General features: G+C 40.7%; 1 protein-coding gene across 1 annotated transcript in view; it reads left to right on the forward strand.

Moving 5' to 3' along the window:
• The window catches only part of n4bp1 (nedd4 binding protein 1), a 35,933-nt gene that overhangs the window by 6,570 nt on the left and 8,261 nt on the right, over window positions 1-21,102 (forward strand). Inside the window, exons 2-8 of the mRNA XM_061970266.2 lie at window positions 12,893-13,120; window positions 14,795-14,968; window positions 15,051-15,592; window positions 15,671-15,998; window positions 20,138-20,470; window positions 20,552-20,781; window positions 20,921-21,051. Of these exons, the coding sequence (XP_061826250.1) occupies window positions 12,893-13,120; window positions 14,795-14,968; window positions 15,051-15,592; window positions 15,671-15,998; window positions 20,138-20,470; window positions 20,552-20,781; window positions 20,921-21,051 (1,966 nt within the window). The remainder of the gene's footprint in view (window positions 1-12,892; window positions 13,121-14,794; window positions 14,969-15,050; window positions 15,593-15,670; window positions 15,999-20,137; window positions 20,471-20,551; window positions 20,782-20,920; window positions 21,052-21,102) is intronic.

The raw sequence follows: 21,102 nt of genomic DNA on the forward strand, positions 1-21,102 counted from the left end.
TATTTAACAAAATCATCAAATTTGAGCAACTTTGATTGCATTAACAGATGTTGTAAAAAATACAACGTTGTGAATGATTCCGCACTGCTCTTTTCTGTAATATAATCAGAGGATTAATTGTGTTGTGGTAAGTATTCCCCCATACTTCAACACAGTATGTAAGGTATGGGAGTACCAAGGTGAAGTATAGAGTACGGAGTGCATTTTCATTGAGGTATAGTTTTGCTTTGTTTATAATTGAGAATTTGATTATCAGATCATAATCATCAAAGTCAATTATTGTATTGCCTTTGTTAAAGATTTAAGCTTGCATATGGAAAGTTATAGCTTCTAGTGGGGTTGGGAGATAATGGCCTAAAACAGGGGTGTCAAACTAATTTTAGATCGGGGGCCACATGGAGAAAAATGTACTCCCAAATGGGCCGAACTGGTAAAAATCACGGCACGATAACTTAAAAATAAAGACAACTTCAGATTGTTTTCTTTGTTTAAAAATAGAACAAGCACATTCTGAAATTGTACAAATCAGATTGTTTTCTTTGTATAAAAATAGAACAAGCACATTCTGAAATTGTACAAATAATAATGTTGTTGGGGTTTTTTTACACTTACCGTATTTTTGGGACTATAAGTCGCAGTTTTTTTCATAGTTTGGCCGGGGGTGCGACTTATACTCAGGAGCGACTTATGTGTGAAATTATTAACACATTACCGTAAAATATCAAATAATATTCACGTAAGAGACTAGACGTATAATATTTCATGGGATTTAGCGATTAGGAGTGACAGATTTTTTGGTAAACGTATAGCATGTTCTATATGTTATAGTTATTTGAATGACTCTTACCATAATATGTTACGTTAACATACTAGGCACGTTCTCAGTTGGTTATTTATGCGTCATATAACGTACACTTATTCAGCCTGTTGTTCACTATTCTTTATTTATTTTAAATTGCCTTTCAAATGTCTATTCTTGGTGTTGGGTTTTATCAAATAAATTTCCCCAAAAATGCGACTTATACTCCAGTGCGACTTATATATGTTTTTTTCCTTCTTTATTATGCATTTTCGGCCGGTGCGACTTATACTCCGGAGCAACTTATACTCCGAAAAATACGGTACATGTTGCGGTTAATAGTATTCTTTTTTTTTTTGTCGTTATTTATATTTTCTAATTAAATTATGTGATAATGTTCATCAGTTAACTCATAAGTGTTAAAGTGCAATCTATCAAGATAAAAAAAAGTTATATCAAAATCAAATTACAGTATGTTATTTATGTAGTTTGACCATTTTCCTTGACTGATATACTAACATCATGTGGTTTATTTTGTACACATGTAGCATCATATACAATGATACAAAGAATTGCTATTGCGACATCCAGTGGACACATTTAGAACAGCTGTTTCTTTCGTTCAAAAATTTCAGGTTCATTTTTATACTTAGCAAAATGCATCCCAGGGGGCCGGATAAAACCTGTTTGTGGGCCTGATCCGGCCCTCGGGCCGTACCTTTGACACCCCTGGCCTAAAATGTATATCATGATACATATTGCAGCCTCCTGTGATAAGGATATAGGGCTGCACATAATGATTATCTTCACGATTAGTCTATTTGAGGGATTACCCCCAATACTTCTCAGACATAAACGTAAATAATGAAAACATGAAGGAAGTAGTTAAAAACTTCAATAATTACTTCTGAAATATTGTTACCAAATTTGGAAGAAAGGAGTCGACCCAGTTTCAATTGAGGACTTCAATGACACCATATTAAGGCTGCAACAACTAATCGATTAAAATCGATTATAAAAATAGTTGGCGATTAATTTAGTCATCGATTCGTTGGATCTACGTTATGCGCAAAGGCTCCTTTTTTTTTTTTTTAATTAATTTTTGTTTTGTTTTTTTGTTTAATAAACCTTTATTTATAAACTGCAACATTTACAAACAGCTGAGAAACAATAATCAAAATAAGTATGGTGCCAGTATGCTGTTTTTTTTCCAATTAAATACTGGAAAGGATAGACATGTAGTTTGTCTCTTTTATCCAATTATTAATCTATTAATCGAAGTAATAATTGACAGATTAATCGATTATCAAATTAGTTGTTAGTTGCAGCCCTAAACCATATATAGAAATCCCAACTCAATGTTCCTCATGAATGTGACATAAGAGGAAATAGTTAAACGTGTCAATGATTGCAAATCCGTGACCTCAATTGATTGTAATAAAATTGATAGGGAAACAATAAAACATGTTGTTGAAGAGATCTCAGGACCTTAATGTGTACCAGTAATCTATCATTTCAAACAGGCACAACTCTCAACAAAATGAAAATAGCTAAAATTGTACTGATATATAAGACTGGAGATAAAAAATAATTTAAAAATTATAGACATGGTTCTTTACTGTCACAGTTTTGTAAAATGATTTTTTTTTAAACTGTTCGATATCACATTGGACAATTTCATAAATAGAATAGAAAGTACTTTATTGATCCCTGGGGGGAATTCAGCACCACAGTTTGCTCACAATAGACAATAAATACCATACAGCATTATTCACATGTGAATAATATAAATATATTCTACATATACTCTACATTTAAGTGCAGTCAAGAAGGAAGATATACATTATACAGTTTGATGGCTGTCGGTGTGAAGGACCTCCTGTGTCATTCCGTGTTGCATTTTGGGAGTCTGAGCCTTCCACTGAATGTGCTCATTCTCTCTGCAAGGTCCGAGTGTAGTGGGTGGGAGGTGTTGTCCATAATGACTAGGAGCTTTGCTAGACTTCTCCTCTGTGACACCACCACCAGAGAGTAGCTCCACTCCCACCACGTTACTGGCCTTCTTTACCAACTTGTCCAGCCTGTTTGCGTCCCTCGCTCTCAGTCCCCTGCCTCTGCAGGCCACGGCGTACAAGAAGGCGCCCGCCACCAACGACTCGTAGAACATATTCATCATCTTTGTACAGACGTTGAATGATTCTAGCCTCCTGAGGAAGTAGAGGCGGCTCTGTCCCTTCTTGTAGAGTGCCTCAGCGTGTTTTGACCCATTCAGCTTGTTGTCCATGTGTACACCCAGGTATTTATAATCCTCAACCATGTCCACATCGACCCCCCCGATGGAAACGGGGGTCGCCGGAGTACTCCTCCTCCTTCCCAGGTCCACAACCAGCTCCTTGGTCTTCGTCACATTGAGCTGGAGGTGGTTCTTTCCACACCATATGACAAAGTCCTCCACCAGTGCCCTGTATTCCTTCCTCATCATCACCATCCTCGATAAACACTATCGCAGAGTCATCAGAAAACTTCTGAAGGTGGCAGGACTCTGATAGTGGAAATCGGTGGTGTAGATGGTGAAGAGGAAGGGGGAGAGGACTGTGCCCTGCGGGGCCACGGTGTTGCTGACCCGACACACAGTTCTGCAGTCGCACGTACTGTAGTCTGTCAGTCAAGTAATCAACAACCCAGGACACCAAGGGGGCCTCCACCTGCGTAGTCTCTAACTTCACACCCAGTAGCCCAGGCCGTATGGTATCGAACGCACTGGAGAAGTCAAAAAACGTGACCCTCACACTGCTCGCAGGCTTGTCTAGGTGGGTCTGGGCTCTGTTCAGCAGGTAGATGACTGCGTCCCTCACTCCCAGTCGGGGCTGGTAGGCGAACTGGAGTGGGTCCAAGTGGGGCTTGATCGTCGGGCGTAGTTGTTCCAGGACCAACCTTTCCATGGTCTTCATGATATGGGAGGTTAGAGCCAACGGGCCTGTAGTCCTTCGACGTGCTGGGTCACGTGCACTTGGGGATGGGGACCACGCATGAGGCTTTCCACAGTGGGGGGACTTTCTGCAGCCTAAGGCTCATGTTGAAGATGTGCTGAAGCACACCACACAGCTGTAGGGCGCTGGCTTTGAGCACCCTGAGGTTCACACTGTCAGGACCCGCGGCCTTGCCTGTTTGTAGCTTATTTAGCTGTGCATTCACCTATTCTGCAGACAGACACACTGGGGGGATCTCAGGTGGTTGGGGGAAGGGGTGGTCGTCAAGCTGAGGGTGAGGTGTTAAATGGGGGGAGGTAGTCATTGGAGTTGGGGTGCTGTGAGGAGGGCGTAGATTGGTTCGCTGAAGTTGTCACGGGGCTGGCTGGCATGTCTCGGGGGGGGGCAGGAGCTTGTCGGAGCCACTGTGTCAAACCTGTTCAGTCTAAGCCTGGGCCCCTGGAGAGGGAGTCCAGATTGAGGCCAAGGGAAAACAACTCATAGCCATAGCACATATATGCATGTGTGTAAGAGGAAAACATCAAACATCAAAGAAAACCAAGGACATTAAAGACATTAAAAGAGCAGAGCTGATGCAACCAGCCATTTCTACATACAGCTACAAAAAAATAAATAAAAACAAAACATATACACTGTGGTGGCCGCTGTGGTGCCAACAACACTTCCCCTCGTTAGCATTGAGGTAATGTGTGGCAGAGGAATCGCTGTGGATTGACTACTACTAGTCTAAAATTGTCGGAATCACCCACGTTCGCATTCCATTCAGTTGTAAACAAATGGCACATATGTCATTCTGTTCACCTTCAGAACCCTGGGATGTTGTGTTGGTTAAAAGTAATGCCAGGTTTCTCGGATAGACCTGATACATATGGAAAGACAATAGTTTTGCGTCTGTCACCATTTCCCTCGTCATCCACTGTACTTGTTATTTCCGGAACTAGATGCACGTTTCACAAACAACCACCTGGGGAAACCACATGTGTTGAGGGCTTCCCTTAAATGCCTATGCTCTTTCTGTTTGGCCTGTGGGCGGGTAGGAACATTATCAGCTCTGTGTCGTAGGGTTCTGACAACGCCCAGTTTGTGCTCCAGTGGGTGGTGTGAGTCAAAAAGTAGGTATTGATCGGTATGTATGGGTTTTTGTTAAACCCCAACATGGAGGCCCCTTTTTTCTCTTTCGCTGTTGCACCCTGCGGGGTGGCGGGAGTACTGCATACATGAGCAACCCTGTTTTGAATGGTTTCACCAAGCCTATTTGGATATTGTTTGGCAGGCCAAATTTAAAGCTTTAGCGGGCTGCATGTGATCCGCGGGCCGCCAGTTGAATAGGTCGAAACTGCCCAAAGAAAGGTGTCAAGCTTGTGGCATTATATTCAAAAAGACTTGAGGCTGTAATTGCTGCCAAAGGTGCATCACCAAAGTATTGAGGAAAGGCTGTGAATACATGTGATTTCTTAGTTTTTAAAATTTTTTTTATCAATTTCAAAAAGCTCAAAAAAACGTTTTCATATTGTCACTGTGGGGTGTTTTGTGTCGAATTTTGAGGACAAAAAAATGGTATTCCATTTTGGAATAAGGATGCAACATAGTAAAATGTGGGGAAACTGAAACACCGTGAATACCGTATTTTCCGCACTATAAGGCGCACCGGATTATTAGCCGCACCTTCAATGAATTACATATTTCATAACTTTGTCCACCAATAAGCCGCCCCGGACTATAAGCCGCGCCTACGCTGCGCTAAAGGGAATGTCAAAAAAACAGTCAGATAGGTCAGTCAAACTTTAATAATATATTAAAAACCAGCGTTCTAACAACTCTGTTCACTCCCAAAATGTACGCAAATGTGCAATCACAAACATAGTAAAATTCAAAATAGTGCAGAGCAATAGCAACATAATGTTGCTCGAACGTTAATGTCACAACACACAAAATAAACATAGCGCTCACTTTCTGAAGTTATTCTTCATTCGTAAATCCTTCGTCTTCGGTGTCCGAAGTGAAAAGTTGGGCAAATTTACGATCCACTGGCAGATGTTGGCGTCGTCTGGCGCTGCCTCCTCGTCTTAGTGAAGGTGTGTTCGCCTTCTGTCTTCCATTGTTCCCACGCAGTTAGCAGTCTAGCTTCGAATGCCCTGTTGACACCAATATCTAGCGGCTGGAGGTCTTTTGTCAATCCACCCGGAATGACGGCGAGTATTGAATTAAGCGCGTAAGCGTGTCTCTCAATGTGCTGTTATGAGCTAGCAAATATAACAACTACACTACCCAGCATGCAACGATAGTTACGAGCATGCGCGGTAGCCCTGAGAAGTTCCCAAGCAGTTAGCAGTCTAGCTTCGAATGCCCTGTTGACACCAATATCTAGCGGCTGGAGGTCTTTTGTCAATCCACCCGGAATGACGGCGAGTATTGAATTAAGCGCGTAAGCGTGTCTCTCAATGTGCTGTTATGAGCTAGCAAATATAACAACTACACTACCCAGCATGCAACGATAGTTACGAGCATGCGCGGTAGCCCTGAGAAGCGTTGTTGTATGCTGGGAGTTCGAATGTGGTTATGAGCACGCTGTGAGAAAACGTTGAGAACTCAGTTAACACGCCTCGTCTGCATTATTTATAATTAGACAGACAACACACTTAATAGGAGCCATTTTGGGGTCTTTACATAAACACACAAATGGAAATGAAACGTCACATATCCCAGCATGCACTGCGCGCTTCTTCTACGGGGAAAAAAGATGGCGGCTGTTTACCGTAGTTGCGAGACCTAAACTTTATGAAAATGAATCTTAATATTTATCCATATATAAAGCGCACCGGGTTATAAGGCGCACTGTCAGCTTTTGAGAAAGTTTGTGGTTTTTAGGTGCGCCTTATAGTGCGGAAAATACGGTACTCTCCGTATGCACTGTAAGTGTGCGCTGATTTTAAAGGCAATGTAAACGTCATTATATGTCTGATGTGTCACTACAGTGGAACCTCGATTTACAAACTTAAGTGGTTCGCAAACTAAAATGGTTGCATAGTGAAGCAGAGTACCCCATAAGAAACAATGTAAACATGACTAATTGGTTCTCACATTGACAAAACTCCCTATTTTAGTTAAAGGAGAACATTATCACCAGACCTATATAAGCGTCAATATATACTTGATGTTGCATAAAAAAGACCATATATTTTTTTAACCGATTTCCGAACTCTAAATGGGTGAATTTTGGCGAATTAAACGCCTTTCTATTATTCGCTCTCGGAGCACATTGGGAAGCAATCCGCCATTTTCTCAAACACATTACAAACACCGAGTCAAATCAGCTCTGTTATTTTCCGTTTTTTCGACTCTTTTCCGTACTTTGGAGACATCATGCCTCGTCGGTGTGTTGTCGGAGGGTGTAACAACACGAACAGGGACGGATTCAAGTTGCACCAGTGGCCCAAAGATGCAAAAGTGGCAAGAAATTGGACGTTTGTTCCGCACACTTTACCGACGAAAGCTATGCTACGACAGAGATGGCAAGAATGTGTGGATATCCTGCGACACTCAAAGCAGATGCATTTCCAACGATAAAGTCAAAGAAATCTGCCGCCAGACCCCCAGGAAAAGAGTGCGGATGAGGGTATGTCTACAGAATATATTAATTGATGAAAACTGGGCTGTCTGCACTCTCAAAGTGCATGTTGTTGCCAAATGTATTTCATATGCTGTAAACCTAGTTCATAGTTGTTAGTTTCCTTTAATGCCAAACAAACACATACCAATCGTTGGTTAGAAGGCGATCGCCGAATTCGTCCTCGCTTTCTCCCGTGTCGCTGGCTGTCATGCGTAATCTGTTGAATCGCTTAAGCCGCTGAAATCCGAGTCTGAATCCAAGCTAATGTCGCTATAAACTTGCTGTTCTATCCGCCATGTTTGTTTGTATCGGCATCACTATGTGACGTCACAGGAAAATGGACGAGTGTATTTAACGATGGTTAAAATCAAGCACTTTGAAGCTTTTTTTAGGGATATTGCGTGATGGGTAAAATTTTGATAAAACCTTCGAAAAATAAAATAAGCCACTGGGAACTGATTTTTAATGGTTTTAACCCTTCTGAAATTGTGATAATGTTCCCCTTTAAACAAAAACTGCACACTTTGACGACACTTTAGGCCATGTTCACACGAACACGGAGAGTTTCGAAAACACATATTTGGGGTTAAAATGATCTCCATCCACACAAGTGTAGTTTCATAACTGTCTATGTCAGAGCTGGGCAAATATTTTGACTCGGGGAGCCACATTGAGAGAAAAAATGTGTCTGGGGGGCCAATGTGTATGTGTGTATAAATTATATATACTGTAAAAATCTGCTGTGCTGTATGTGTGTTTGGGTCCCTTTTTTTCCAGGAACACTAATACAAAAGTCACAATGTTTGATGGAATTCTAAAAAAGTCATGACAGACCACCTCTAAAAAATCGGAATGGAATTTTACAGTTTTTTACTGAATGGGACACCCAAAATGTACATGAAAATAAAGAAAGTGGGATTCACAATATTAACCATGAACAATAAAAAATTGAGTATTAACAACAAATGAACATTGCTCCTCTTTTACTTCTCAGACCAGCTCCTCCATAGACATCTTTTACAATCAAGCAAAACACAACAAAATTGTAAAAAAAAAAAAAAAAAACGGCAAAATATGAATGCAACATGTAATAAACACTAAAAATATGATATATTATCACTTTTATGCAGAAATTTGTTGTAAAAATCTGTTTCTGACACACGTGTTTGGGGCTGGCTGACATCGATACCCAAGTATATAGTCGATACTATGATGATTACATTGATATTTTTCATTATCACAAAATCTTTTGTCTTTTTGTTTTGTTTATAAAGTCAGTAAATATGTCCCCTGGACACAGGAACTTTAATTATAACCAATGTATGACCCTGTATTAAATTTATACCAACATTTCTCGTATTACCCAAAAATTATGTAAAGTATCCAAACAACAGAAGAATAGTTGATTATTACATTTAAAGTGTAGATAGAACATGTTAAAACAGAAAGTAAGCAGATATTAACATTAAAAGTACAAGTAGATTAATAATCGAATTTTCGACCACTTGACCCTCATAATTTTGACATAATAGAATGCAGCCAAATTATGGGCCCTTGTAACCCAGTTGCTTACTTACGACCGAAATAAGAAGTTGTCTAGTATGTTTACTATCTTATTTAATGACAACATTGTTCTTTGATTGCAATAAAAAATGTACAGTGCATCTGGAAAATATTCACAGAGCTTCACTTAATCCTCATTTTGTTGTGTTACAGCCTTATTGCAAAACAGAATACATTCATATGTGTCCTCAAAATTATACTCAAAATACCTCACAATGACAATGTGAAATGGCTTTTTTTGTTGTTGAATTTTTTTGCACATTTATTAAAAAAAAATAAAAATAAGCAATCACATGTACATAAGTATTCACAGCCTTGCCATGCAGCTCAAAAAGGAGATCAGGTGCTTCCTATTTTAACTGCTCATCCTTGAGATGTTCCCACAGCTTAATTGAAGTCCATCTGTGGTAAACTCAGTTGGTTGGACATGATTTGCAAAGGCACACACTTGATAGTGCATGGCACACATCAGGAATGAAGTCGCAGGAATTATCTTTACACCTCCGAGGCACTAATCTGGGGAGGAAACCATCTGTTGCTTGAAGGCTCCAGTGTTTATAGCTCCACCTTTATCGTTAGTTTTAAAGCCAAAACACGTCCATTCTACCTCCTACCTCTTTCTCCTTGCTGTTTCCGCTTGCAAGTGGTCTGTGCGTTGTGTCGACTCAGGCGCATGAGCAAAAAGTACCAGTATTTTTCAAAGGCAGTGTAGTACCTTTTTTAATTCATGAGTACCACGGTACTTGTATTGGTAGCAGTATACCGTGCAACCCTACTTTGACTTCAAACAAAAATATTCAAGCAGTTACAAATCCACTGGCACCAAATGTATTAGTTTAGACACTAATTACTCATTTTAGTTTACTTCCTTTATTGTGACAGACATGCCCGAAAACGTGACATCAGCGTCTCTTGTAGACTGAAACCTTTCTTTCTGTCCTGCTGAGTCATGGTTGAGTCATTTCAAATCCTCAGCACTAAATGCGCTTTTGTGGGTGCACCAATTGCAATACAGACATGTGACACGAGAAACCTGCATCAAGGTACCTGATTAACCAGCTGCTGATTCATCAAACATTTCCAGAGCCAGGAGATTCCCTGAATGAGTGTGTGCGAGGCGTGTCAGTCAGTCAGTATGTTAATAATGACTGAATTAATTAATTTTATACTACAAAACTGTTGTGTATACTAATTCACAGATGTTATTTTATTACATAAAAAGGTCAGTAAATGATTCTATATAATTGTAAACGCTCTGAAGTGGGAAAGGGGTAGGATTAAATAAGCTTTGATTCTTCCTATTCCTTTTCGGATATGATGTAAAGTGAGATGATATGAAATTGTGTGATGTATTATACTGTAAGTGTGTTCATGTTCGAAATAAACTAAAAGAAAAAGTCTACCAGGTCAAATTACTTGTGTTATAAACAAACGTGGCCAATTAATTAGATTTTGATTAGGGCACAGCTGAAAAACTGCATCCACCCTTAATGTCATTGTGTGTATCTTATTTTATGGAAATGACTGAATTAAACCCTTAAACTGACCCTTGCGTACCCCGTTAGCTGTGAAAGTAGCAGTATTCAGTGCTTCTACAAAACCAGTGAAGTTGGCACGTTGTGTAAATGGTAAATAAAAACAGAATACAATGATCTACAAATCCTATTCAACTTATATCCAATTGAATAGACTGCAAAGACGAGATACTCAACGTTCGAACTGGTAAACTTTGTTATTTTTTGCAAATATTACCTCATTTGGACTTTGATGCCCGCTACATGTTTCAAAAAAGCTGGCACAAGTGGCAAAAAAGACTGAGAAAGTTCAAAAGCCAGCATCTGTGATGGTATGGGGGTGTATTGGTGCCCAAGGCATGGGTAACTTACACATCTGTGAAGGCACCGTTAATGCTGACAGGTACATACAGGTTTCAGAGCAACATATGTTGCCATCCAAGCAAGGTCTTTTTCATGGACGCCCCTGCTTATTTCAGCAAGACAATGCCAAGCCACGTGTTACAACAGCATGGCTTCAAAGTAAAAGAGTTAGGGTACTAGACTGGCCTGCCTGTAGTCCAGACCTGTTTCCCATTGAAAATGTGTGGCGCATTATGAAGCGTCAACTACAACAACGGAGACCCCGAAATGTTGAACAACTTAAACTGTACATCAAGCAAGAATGGGAAATAATTCCGCCTGAAAAGCTTCAAAAATTGGTCTTCTCAGTTACCAGAGTGTTGTTTAAAGGAAAGGCCATGTAGCACAGTGGTAAAAATGCCCCTGTGCCAACTTTTTTGCGATGTGTTGCTCCCATTAAATTCTAAGTTAATGATTATTTGCAAAACAAAATGAGGTTTCTCAGTTCGAACATTAAGTATCTTGTCTTTGCAGTCTTTTCAATTGAATATAAGTTGAAAATGATTTGCAGATCATTGTATTCTATTTGTATTCACCTTTTACACAATGTGCTAACTTCACTGGTTGTGGGTTTTGTAAATTATCTTTGATCACTTGACTGACAGGCGGTTTACCAGCTTAGTTCATATAATCACCTCCATAAGCTACATTTCTTAACATCTTAAGTATCAGTATCACTGCTAATCGCTAAGCTAGCTTGAAACAACACAAAACATAAAGTGCTTCAGGAAGTCTTGCTTTTTTTTTTTTCATGTTTACAAATTCAGGAAATAATTCCCTGGACACGGGAGGACATTGGGGGCAACAACCAAAGGATTTAAATGAGTAAGAGATAGTAATTTTTAGTTTTGATTAGGTATTGTGTACTATGGACTTAATTGTCATCAAACAATTGTATGAAATAAAAATATAAAAAAACTAGTATAAATATTAGGTTGTTAACTGTCAGTAGCACTCACCACAAATATACTGAAAAATGTACAGTTAATCGATGTGAAAGGTATTGGTATCGACTGATTTCACTAATGGACGATTTGAATCGGCAGCATAAATCACTAGTGGTGGCAGTGGATTGCGGGGGGTGGTGTAATTGTCGAATTGACATAGGAATGTCCCATCTGCCAAAAAAACATCAAAAAAAATAATGAAAAGTCAATTTGTTTGTGTGGACCGCCACAAATAAATTATACTCCATATTCTTCATATTGTGCGGTGTTCGGGTCTGTGGGACCCGTTTTCATTTTTTATTTAAAGAAAAATGACACAATTAATACATTTTTCAAACTGAGACTCACTGACTTAGGCTCATTTTCTGTGAAGAACATATATCCGAATACATATTTAATGACCACACACCATACACCCCCCCTACACATGAATATGATGTTCTGTGTACCACATGCAGCCACACACACACACACACACACACACACAGCAGGCCAAGACAGGAGGAGGACAGAGTAGGTACACAGAACATCAGAGGGTCAAATGTGCGAGAAAATGAGAGCAGACAGTGTTGACAAACAATGTTGCAACCTTGTGTGGGAACCGCAGGTGCAGAAACACAAAAGAAGAATCCCTGTGGGATGCAGAAACTGGCAGAGAAATTTTCCGTGCAACGTTCATATTGTTGTTACTCAGCCAGCGTTTGTGGGTCGGATGGACCCGTTGCATTTTGTGGCTTTTAATGCCTCACAATGAAACACTTTTATGTTAAAATACTGAACAGATGTTTATTGGGATAAGGTAAACAGATGTTTATTGGGATAAGGTAAACATCAGTTCAGTATTTTAACATAAAAGTGTTTGATTGTGAGGCATTAAAAGCCACAAAATGCAACGGGTCCATCAGACCCACAAACGCTGGCTGAGTAACAACAATATGAACATTACACAAGGGTTAAGACAATGTATTTGGTAAACAGTAGAAATCTCCCTCCTCCACTGTTCTTTATGATGCCTTCTTTGCATTAATTTGATGCCACTTTCCTCTGTTTTTCTTAATGTTGCATAGGAGTACGTCCGGGGACTGTGTGACCCAGAACTGAAGAAAGAAGAGCGGTACCCAGTGGACATGCACTGTATCTTTGCTGGAGCCCGGGGCCTTTTTTTAGACAGACTCATGCGGGACACAAGTGCAGAGGTTTTGGTCACTGAGCCTGGACGCCTGCGGTTGTTGGGCCGCGCTGAGTCTGTAGTCATGGCGCAGAGCAGAGTTCAGCAGTTTGTTGCACTTTTCCAGGTGTGTTTATCTTTAAAAAATGATGATTGTTTGGTGTAGGCTTTGCTGTAACAGAGTGAATACCTCCAAGACGCTGAAGTGTTTCCCGTAACTCAACAGCTGAGTTGGAGTGTAGGGGTGAACACACACAGCAGACTGGATTGCAATCGCTCCTTCATAGTAATATTCCACAAACTTTCATATTAGAAAGCACTCGAAAGAGTACAAATTCACCAGTCAGAATTAACACATCATTTAATCACTGCTCTGTGCTTCTTTGTGTGCAGATGATAATTTTTATGTGACCAAGTAGAGGTAGAAATGACCATGTCAGTAAGATACATGCTATATAGGCATGTAGATGTATACCGAATATCGGTATCTTTTGGGTCAGTCAAGGAGGACTCTTAAGAAGGAAGCAACATGACTCTAAAGTTTTTAACAACAATATTTCCTCCTCAAAAGTCCCTCAGTCATGCACGCCATTAAGAATTAGTTTGAATTGAATGAGCATTACTCTCTACCACAGCTACCGCATTTCATCACCCGTTCTCTTGAACATCCAGCAAACCACAGGCCAATATTAACCTATTTAAAAAAGTAAACAATTTAAGTAATATAGTAATCCCTAAAGTTACTTAACATAGACGTGCCATATGCAGTGACATAAATGCTGCTAAGAACAGCTTATTTTATGCAGCACCTGAATCGATCGGCGAATGTGCAGGTGTACCTTATATTGTGAACAGGTGATATCTACATAATGTTTATGAAGTTTATTTTCAACAGTGTGTAACCTATACGTGCTACAAATCAATGTAAAGTAAATGGGGTGTTATGGGCTAGGAACAGAAGACTAGAGTTTCGACTCGGAGAGAGAAGGCAGAGCTTGAATTGCAGTTTGGTTGGCACCGTGTATTAAATAATTAGTGATGGACAGCAGTAATATACACAACAATGAGTTGTGTATATACAAGTGTCTAGGAAAAAATTGCGGTGACGACTTCAACATATACAGTACAGGCCAAAAGTTTGGACACATCTTCTCATTCAATGTGTTTTCTTTATTTTCATGACTATTTACATTGTAGATTGTCACTGAAGGCATCAAATCTATGAATGAACACATGTGGAGTTATGTACTTTACAAAAAAAGGTGAAATAGTTGAAAACATGTTTTATATTCCAGAGTCTTCAAAATAGCCACCCTTTGCTCTGATTACTGCTTTGCACACTCTTGGCATTCTCTTGAGAGGTAGTCACCTGAAATGGTTTACACTTCACAGGTGTGCTTGAAGCTCATCGAGAGAATGCCAAGAGTGTGCAAAGCAGTAATCAGAGCAGAGGGTGGCTATTTTGAAGAAACTAGAATAAAAAACATGTTTTCAGTTATTTCACCTTTTTTTGTCAAGTACATAACTCCACATTTGTTCATTCATAGTTTTGATGCCTTCAGTGGCAATCTACAAAGTAAATAGTCATGAAAATAAAGAAAACGCATCGAATGAGGAGATGGTGTGCCCAAACTTTTGGCCTGTACTGTAGATTAAAATCATCGTAGCTCCCCTTTAAAACACTATTTCTGGCCTTCAACTGAATAAAAAATGTAATCAAATCAACTTGACCTTCTTGGAAGGCTAACGACTTTGCTTTGGGTCAATGTCTAAAAGTCTGCCTCTTTGTCCTTCATTACAGGAGAAACGAAGTCTACTCAGTGACCGAGAGCAAGGGGTGAAACGGGCGTTCAAGTCCTTTGTTGAAGAAAGAGATGATAAGTACACCATGGAGCTTCTTCTGCTGCCCAGTGCCCTGAAAGAAGAGTTATTAGGATTGGCTCACAGTCCTACCAGTTTAAATACACACTCTCTGGTTTGTGATTTTATAGGGTATTTTCCACAAAGGCTCTAACAATCCTTGTCTTCAAATGTACTGATTGTGTTGTGTCTCTCAGGCTCATCTGAACCAGAACCTTCATCCGAGTATTGCGGAGATCGACCAGGACCGCTCACAGAGTAGCACCCCCGTGACGGAGCTCTCCATCCGCATCCTCGACACCAGCTTCGAGGACAGAGGAACAAAGACTTTTGGAGAGGGTGCGGCAAAAGCGGTATTAGCAACAGCCGCGACAACAGGAGGCGGCATTGGTTTGGGTCCTGAAGCCGTCCTGCTGAATGGCACCAGGCCTTCGCACAAGCGGCGCTTTTCTGAGAGCGAACCTCGGGACACAAAGAGACAGTACTCTCTGGAGCGAAGAGACGAGTCTCCTGAGCGGTCGAGGGACAGAGAGCGACACCGGGACAGAGAATACCACAGTGGCAGTAGTAGCGGTCGATCCAAAACACCGTCTGCTTCATCGACACTGTACTCCTCTTCTTCAGCTAAAGCAAACACTGTCGCTGGCACCGTAATGCTGGACCCGAGTGAGGGTATCGCAGATGACAATGAGGCAGTCAGCCCGGAAACCAACCTGCGGTGCTTGGTCAATTTCTTCAGGTGAACATCACATTCTATTTATTTTAATTGTATTTCACCAAACTATTGCAGAGTTTGAATTCATATTTATGTTTTTAGATCCATGGGTTACCAGGAGGAAGTTGTGGAGCGTGTCATCAGAAAGACGGGACAGCTGGAAGACACCTTCCTCATTCTTGAGAAAATCGTGGCAGAAACAAAGATTTGTGAGGAAAGAATGAAAAGGGGAACAAAAGACACTAAACTGAACAATGGGCGCCCCTCTGACCTTCCCTCAGCCTCCTCCACGTTACCGTCCTCCTCTGTAGAGAAGGAACGGGAGCCAGGCAGGTCCAAAGAGAACATTAAACCCAGCCAGCATGGAGCCAGCAGTAACGGCTTGGGCCATCGGAGGCAGTGCAGTGGAAGCGAGACCAGCACTCAACAGGTAACATTATTTGGAGCCATCTTTACAACAACTAGTACAGTCAAGGTTGATTAGCCATGGTTTTGAGTGTAAAAGACAAACGTGGCTTGTGTTTACATCTTATGGGCTGGATAGTGACATGTGTTTGCCACAGAATTGCATTCTATTGTGGCAAGGGCTGCACGATCGTGGCCAGAATGATGATCACATTTATATTTCTTAATACTGAAATACCAATTTATTATTCACAAATAATGATCGTGTTTTCCAAAGGTTGGCAATTTGCTTGCGCTAATGAGGTCCCAGGGTGGAGGGGCAGGTGACATCAATAAAAAATTTAAATAAAAGGTCTACATAAACATTATCCATATACAGTACAGGCCAAAAGTTCGGACACACTTTCTCATTTCAATGTGTTTTCTTTATTTTTATGATGATTTATGACTATTCACTGAAGGCATCAAAACTATGACACCTGTAAAGTGAAGACCATTTCAGGTGACTACATCTTGAAGCTCATCGAGAGAATGCCAAGAGTGTGCAAATCAGTACCGGTAATCACAGCAAAGGGTGGCTATTTTTTCTAAGAAACTAGAATATAAAATATGTTTTCAGTTATTTCACCTTTTTTTGTTAAGTACATAACTCCACATGTGTTCATTCATAGTTTTGATGCCTTCAGTGACAATCTACAATGTAAATGGTCATGAAAATAAAGAAACCGCATTGAAATGAGAAGGTGTGTTCAAACTTTTGGCCTGTACTGTATTTAAAGAAAATTATTTCTGGGTTTTTTTATATTAGTTTTAACATATACCGGTACTCTTTTTTTGCTGCCTTTAGCTCTATTTATTCATTTGTTTTTGTTTTTTAAAGCCATAACAAACATTTAAATTTGAAAATATACAAGTAAAAGATTATTCATCATTATTCATTATTCATTCATTAGTCATCTAATTTAAAAAAAAAAACCTCAATGTCTGCATCCTAGACAATCACAGGTTATTACTCTCTTGCATAATTTAACTTAACTTAAAAACAACTATGTGGATACAAATGCAATTTTATTGTCAGAATGGAATTTTTTTTTTAAATGATTTACTTGAATGCACATAATTTACTCAAAACTTGGTGACAGTTTTATCTAAAGTCCAGCCAGGGTGTATTTTGAAACATTTTCTAGTGAGCTCACCGGTGTTCACACTCATCTAACGTATGCATTGCTTATGTGCAACTCAAACCGGCTTAAGCCGGGCGAAAAAAGTAATCTGAGTATTGTAATCCAAGTATTTCCTTTTTTTTTATCACGATCACGGCCGATAGAAGAGGCCTCATGTTGAACGCCACGGTGTTTTACAGGCTACATTTTAAGAAAACGCCCTATTTGTGCTGAGCGGAAGTCAACGAAACGGCCGTGTGTCTCGGTCGCGCTGCATTTTGGGAAATGTCGTGTTTTTCGTCTCGGCGAATGCCAGGGTCAGTAGATATATTACAGTACAGTAACACGACAACATGGGCCTCCGACATCAAAGAGTTTGTCGCGTCTACACCTCGTGGGCACTAATAGATTTTTTAAATTGTATTTATTTTTTCTCTAATAGAGTTAAGAGCCGCATAAAACCAGCCAAAGAGCCGCGGGTTGGCGAGCCCTGCAGTAGTGTATATCAAACAAACTTAACAAGGAAGTGATGGATCAACTGTCTCTTTATTAACAGGTCAAAACAATGACAAGGACAAGCTCGGCCCATTTAAAAGAGAGCACATTACTCCTGTTTTAGCCTCCCTCCACTGGCTGCCTGTGTCTTTTAGAGTCCATTTTAAAATTATCTTACTCGTTTTTAAATCCTTACGTGGTCTTGCCCCACCGTACCTCTCTGAGCTGCGCCACCTCTATGCCCCCACCCGGTCCCTCAGGTCAGCTGATCAGCTGATCCTGGAGGTACCCAAAACAAAGCGCAAGCTCAGAGGGGACAGAGCTTTCTCTGTTGCGGGTCCCAAACTCTGGAACGATCTCCCTCTCCATGTGAGACAGGCCCCTTCTTTGGCTATTTTTAAGACCCTTCTTAAAACCCATTTTTATTCACTGGCTTTTAACCCAGCATGAGACTTTGAACTGTTTTTAGCTTTTAACTTTTTGAACTGTTTTTAACTTTTAAACTGTTTTTATCTAACAAACTGTTCTTAGGGTAATTTATATTTGCTTTTTAAATGTGTATTTTTATTTCTGTTTTAAATGTTATTTTTTAGTCTGTCCTTTGCCTCCATTTCTTTGTGGTGTACAGTCCTTTGTTTTTCAACTGTGCTTGTCTTTAAAGGGCTTTATAAATAAAGTTGGTATGGTATATAGAGGACACACACAGAAGTCTCGCTGGTGGTCTCACAAATCACAATAAACCTTAACAACCATATTGCTACAATAATAAACATGTAAAATGAAAAATCAATTCCCAGTTGTTCCTTCTGGAACTAGAAGTATTTTGAATGGGAGGGGCTGTGTGCTGAGCAGGCCACTGAGCGATAGAGAAGAATGCGCTCCGAAGGGGACGGGGAATAAAGGCTGTGTGTGCTGGACCACACGCTTAAATTAGGAAGTTTCCTCCTCCTGTGGAAAAAAAAAGCCCTCTCTCCTCACAATTGGAGACTTTCTGCGGTGGGAGGCTGGCTTCCTCAATCTCTTCAATGCAAGCACAAAATGGCTGCCAGCAGAATAAACAATGAATGAATGACTGAAGCGTTCGTGCACAGACACATGGTTCACACACTGAGGCACATTAGACTCTGCACAAAAGTTCGTAAACCAATAAAGTTTGCCAATTGAGGGGTTCGTAAAGCGTGGTTCCACTGTATTTCTTCTAAAAAATATCTGTTGCAACTTTTGACGGTAATAATGTGAACAGTTGCTGTATTTTTCAGACCATAGGGCGCACCGGATTAAAAGGCGCACTGCCGGTGAGCGGGTCTATTCAGGTTTATTTTCATACAAAAGGCGCACCAGATTATAGGGCGCATTAAAGGAGTCATATTATGATTTTTTTCTAAATGTAAAAGACTTCTTTGTGGTCTACATAACATGTAATGGTGGTTCTTTGGTCAAAATGTTGCATAGATGATGTTTTACAGATCATCTTCAAGTCGATTTCTGAGCATCTCTTCAGGACGTGCAGTTTTGTGGGCGGTCTTATTTGCGTGGCTCACCTTTGGCAGCGTCTTCTCCCCGTCATCTTTGTTGTAGCGGTGTAGCGTGCAAGGACGGGAGTGGAAGAAGTGTCAAAAGATGGAGCTAACTGTTTTAATGACATTCAGACTTTACTTCGATCAATAACGGAGCAGCATCTCCTCATCCGTGGCTCACTAGTGCAACAACGCCGGAAATGTGTCCCGTGAAAAAACGTCCGACCGGAAGCCTCTAATAACTAAAGTTCCGTGGGTGAATTATGTAAACCCACTACAGTTTTTAGCGCTTTGATAGCTAGTCTACTGACAGATATAAGTAAGAACTTTACGCTAATTTATATTAGAAATGGCAACAGTGAAAGATGAATGCCACGTAATAAGAAGGTAGAGAAAAAGAAGAAGCTTATCGACTACGGAGTAGTCACAGACTACAATGGCGGATGAATGCAAATTTTCAGTACTTATGCAGATCCCAAATACAGATCAACATGCACCAGAAGGTAAGAAAAGTTGGTTTTGCATAATATTGCGAAACAAAATGTCTGCTAATAGGTGCCAATTTGCGGTCCTTATACACGCACCATAATACTTGTGTGTTTAATGCGCCGACAATCCATCATGGCTCACCGAAGTCGTACTAAAACATTTTGACAGATTTTTGAGTGCTGTGTGTAATGTTCTATATTCTCAATGGAACATTTAAAGTTTTGGTGTTTACTGGCATCATCTTGCAGTTTACGTGTATCTCATGTGTGACTGCCATCGACTAGTCACACTTATCATTACACCATGTACCAAATAAAATAGCTTCGAGGTCGGTAAGCACAATCAAAATTATTCCGTACTTTAGGCGCACCGGGTTATAAGGCGCACTGTCGATTTTTGAGAATATGAAAGGATTTTAAGTGCGCCTTATAGTCCGAAAAATACGGTAATAGAATCAAAGGTTGTACTGTCTTTAATATATGCTCTGCATTGATTTACAGGCCATCACCATCAAGAGGAGCTCTAGTGCCCAAGGAGGAGCTGGCAACTATGAGGTCATTACCATTGATGATGACGATGACGTCGCCGTCACCAGTATCAAAACAGCAGACAGTCGAACATCCAAAGTGACAATGGCACATGCTGACACTCAGACTGGATCCAGAACGGACTACTTAGCAAGGGGAGGTGGCAGCATGTCGCAGAGGGATCCCCTGTCAAGAAGCGGGACTCGGACTTTGGGCGGATCGATGAAAGTTGAGAGCGTAACAGCACTGCGCAGCTCGTCCCAGTGGCTGGCGGCCAGCACCACCTCTGTGGCATCCACCCCAAATGTATGTATTACGTGAAGTGTAATCATGCTTGTGTCCCTTCTTTCTTTTTCGCTTCATAACGGACTTCATGGTCCTCTACAGTCATCTCTCACCGCGGGCCGGCCTTCGCTGTATCAGACGATCGGTCACGTGGGCTTCCAAAACAGCGGAGCGAGGAACCCCTCTACAAACAATTCCCAGGCCCCCCCGGTGACCGGCTTGGCTCGTTTCCACCAATCATTAAAAACTCTTTACACACTGAAACTACCCAATGAGCCGGGACGACCGGAGCTCCGTCATATCATCATAGACGGCAGCAATGTGGCTATGGCGTGAGTTTACGTGCAGACACGCACACCTGGCAGTAATTTACAAATGGCTCCATACTGTTTAATTCCAACTGTAAAGCCATTTTTGGTTAGCATTTTCCAATTCTGTTCCTTATTGTCATCACATGGTGTTTCTCTTTAGTCACGGCCTGAATCGGTTCTTCTCCTGTCGAGGGATAGCGCTTGCAGTGGAAACATTTTGGAGGCGGGGCCACAGGGAGATCACTGTATTTGTTCCTCAGTGGCGCCAGAAGAGAGACCAATACACAACAGGTACGCTTGGCAACATGTCTGTCGCAACGTGTGCTTTGTTTTGCATGGCCC

Source organism: Nerophis lumbriciformis, linkage group LG10, assembly GCF_033978685.3.
Source record: "Nerophis lumbriciformis linkage group LG10, RoL_Nlum_v2.1, whole genome shotgun sequence".
NCBI lineage: Eukaryota > Metazoa > Chordata > Actinopteri > Syngnathiformes > Syngnathidae > Nerophis > Nerophis lumbriciformis.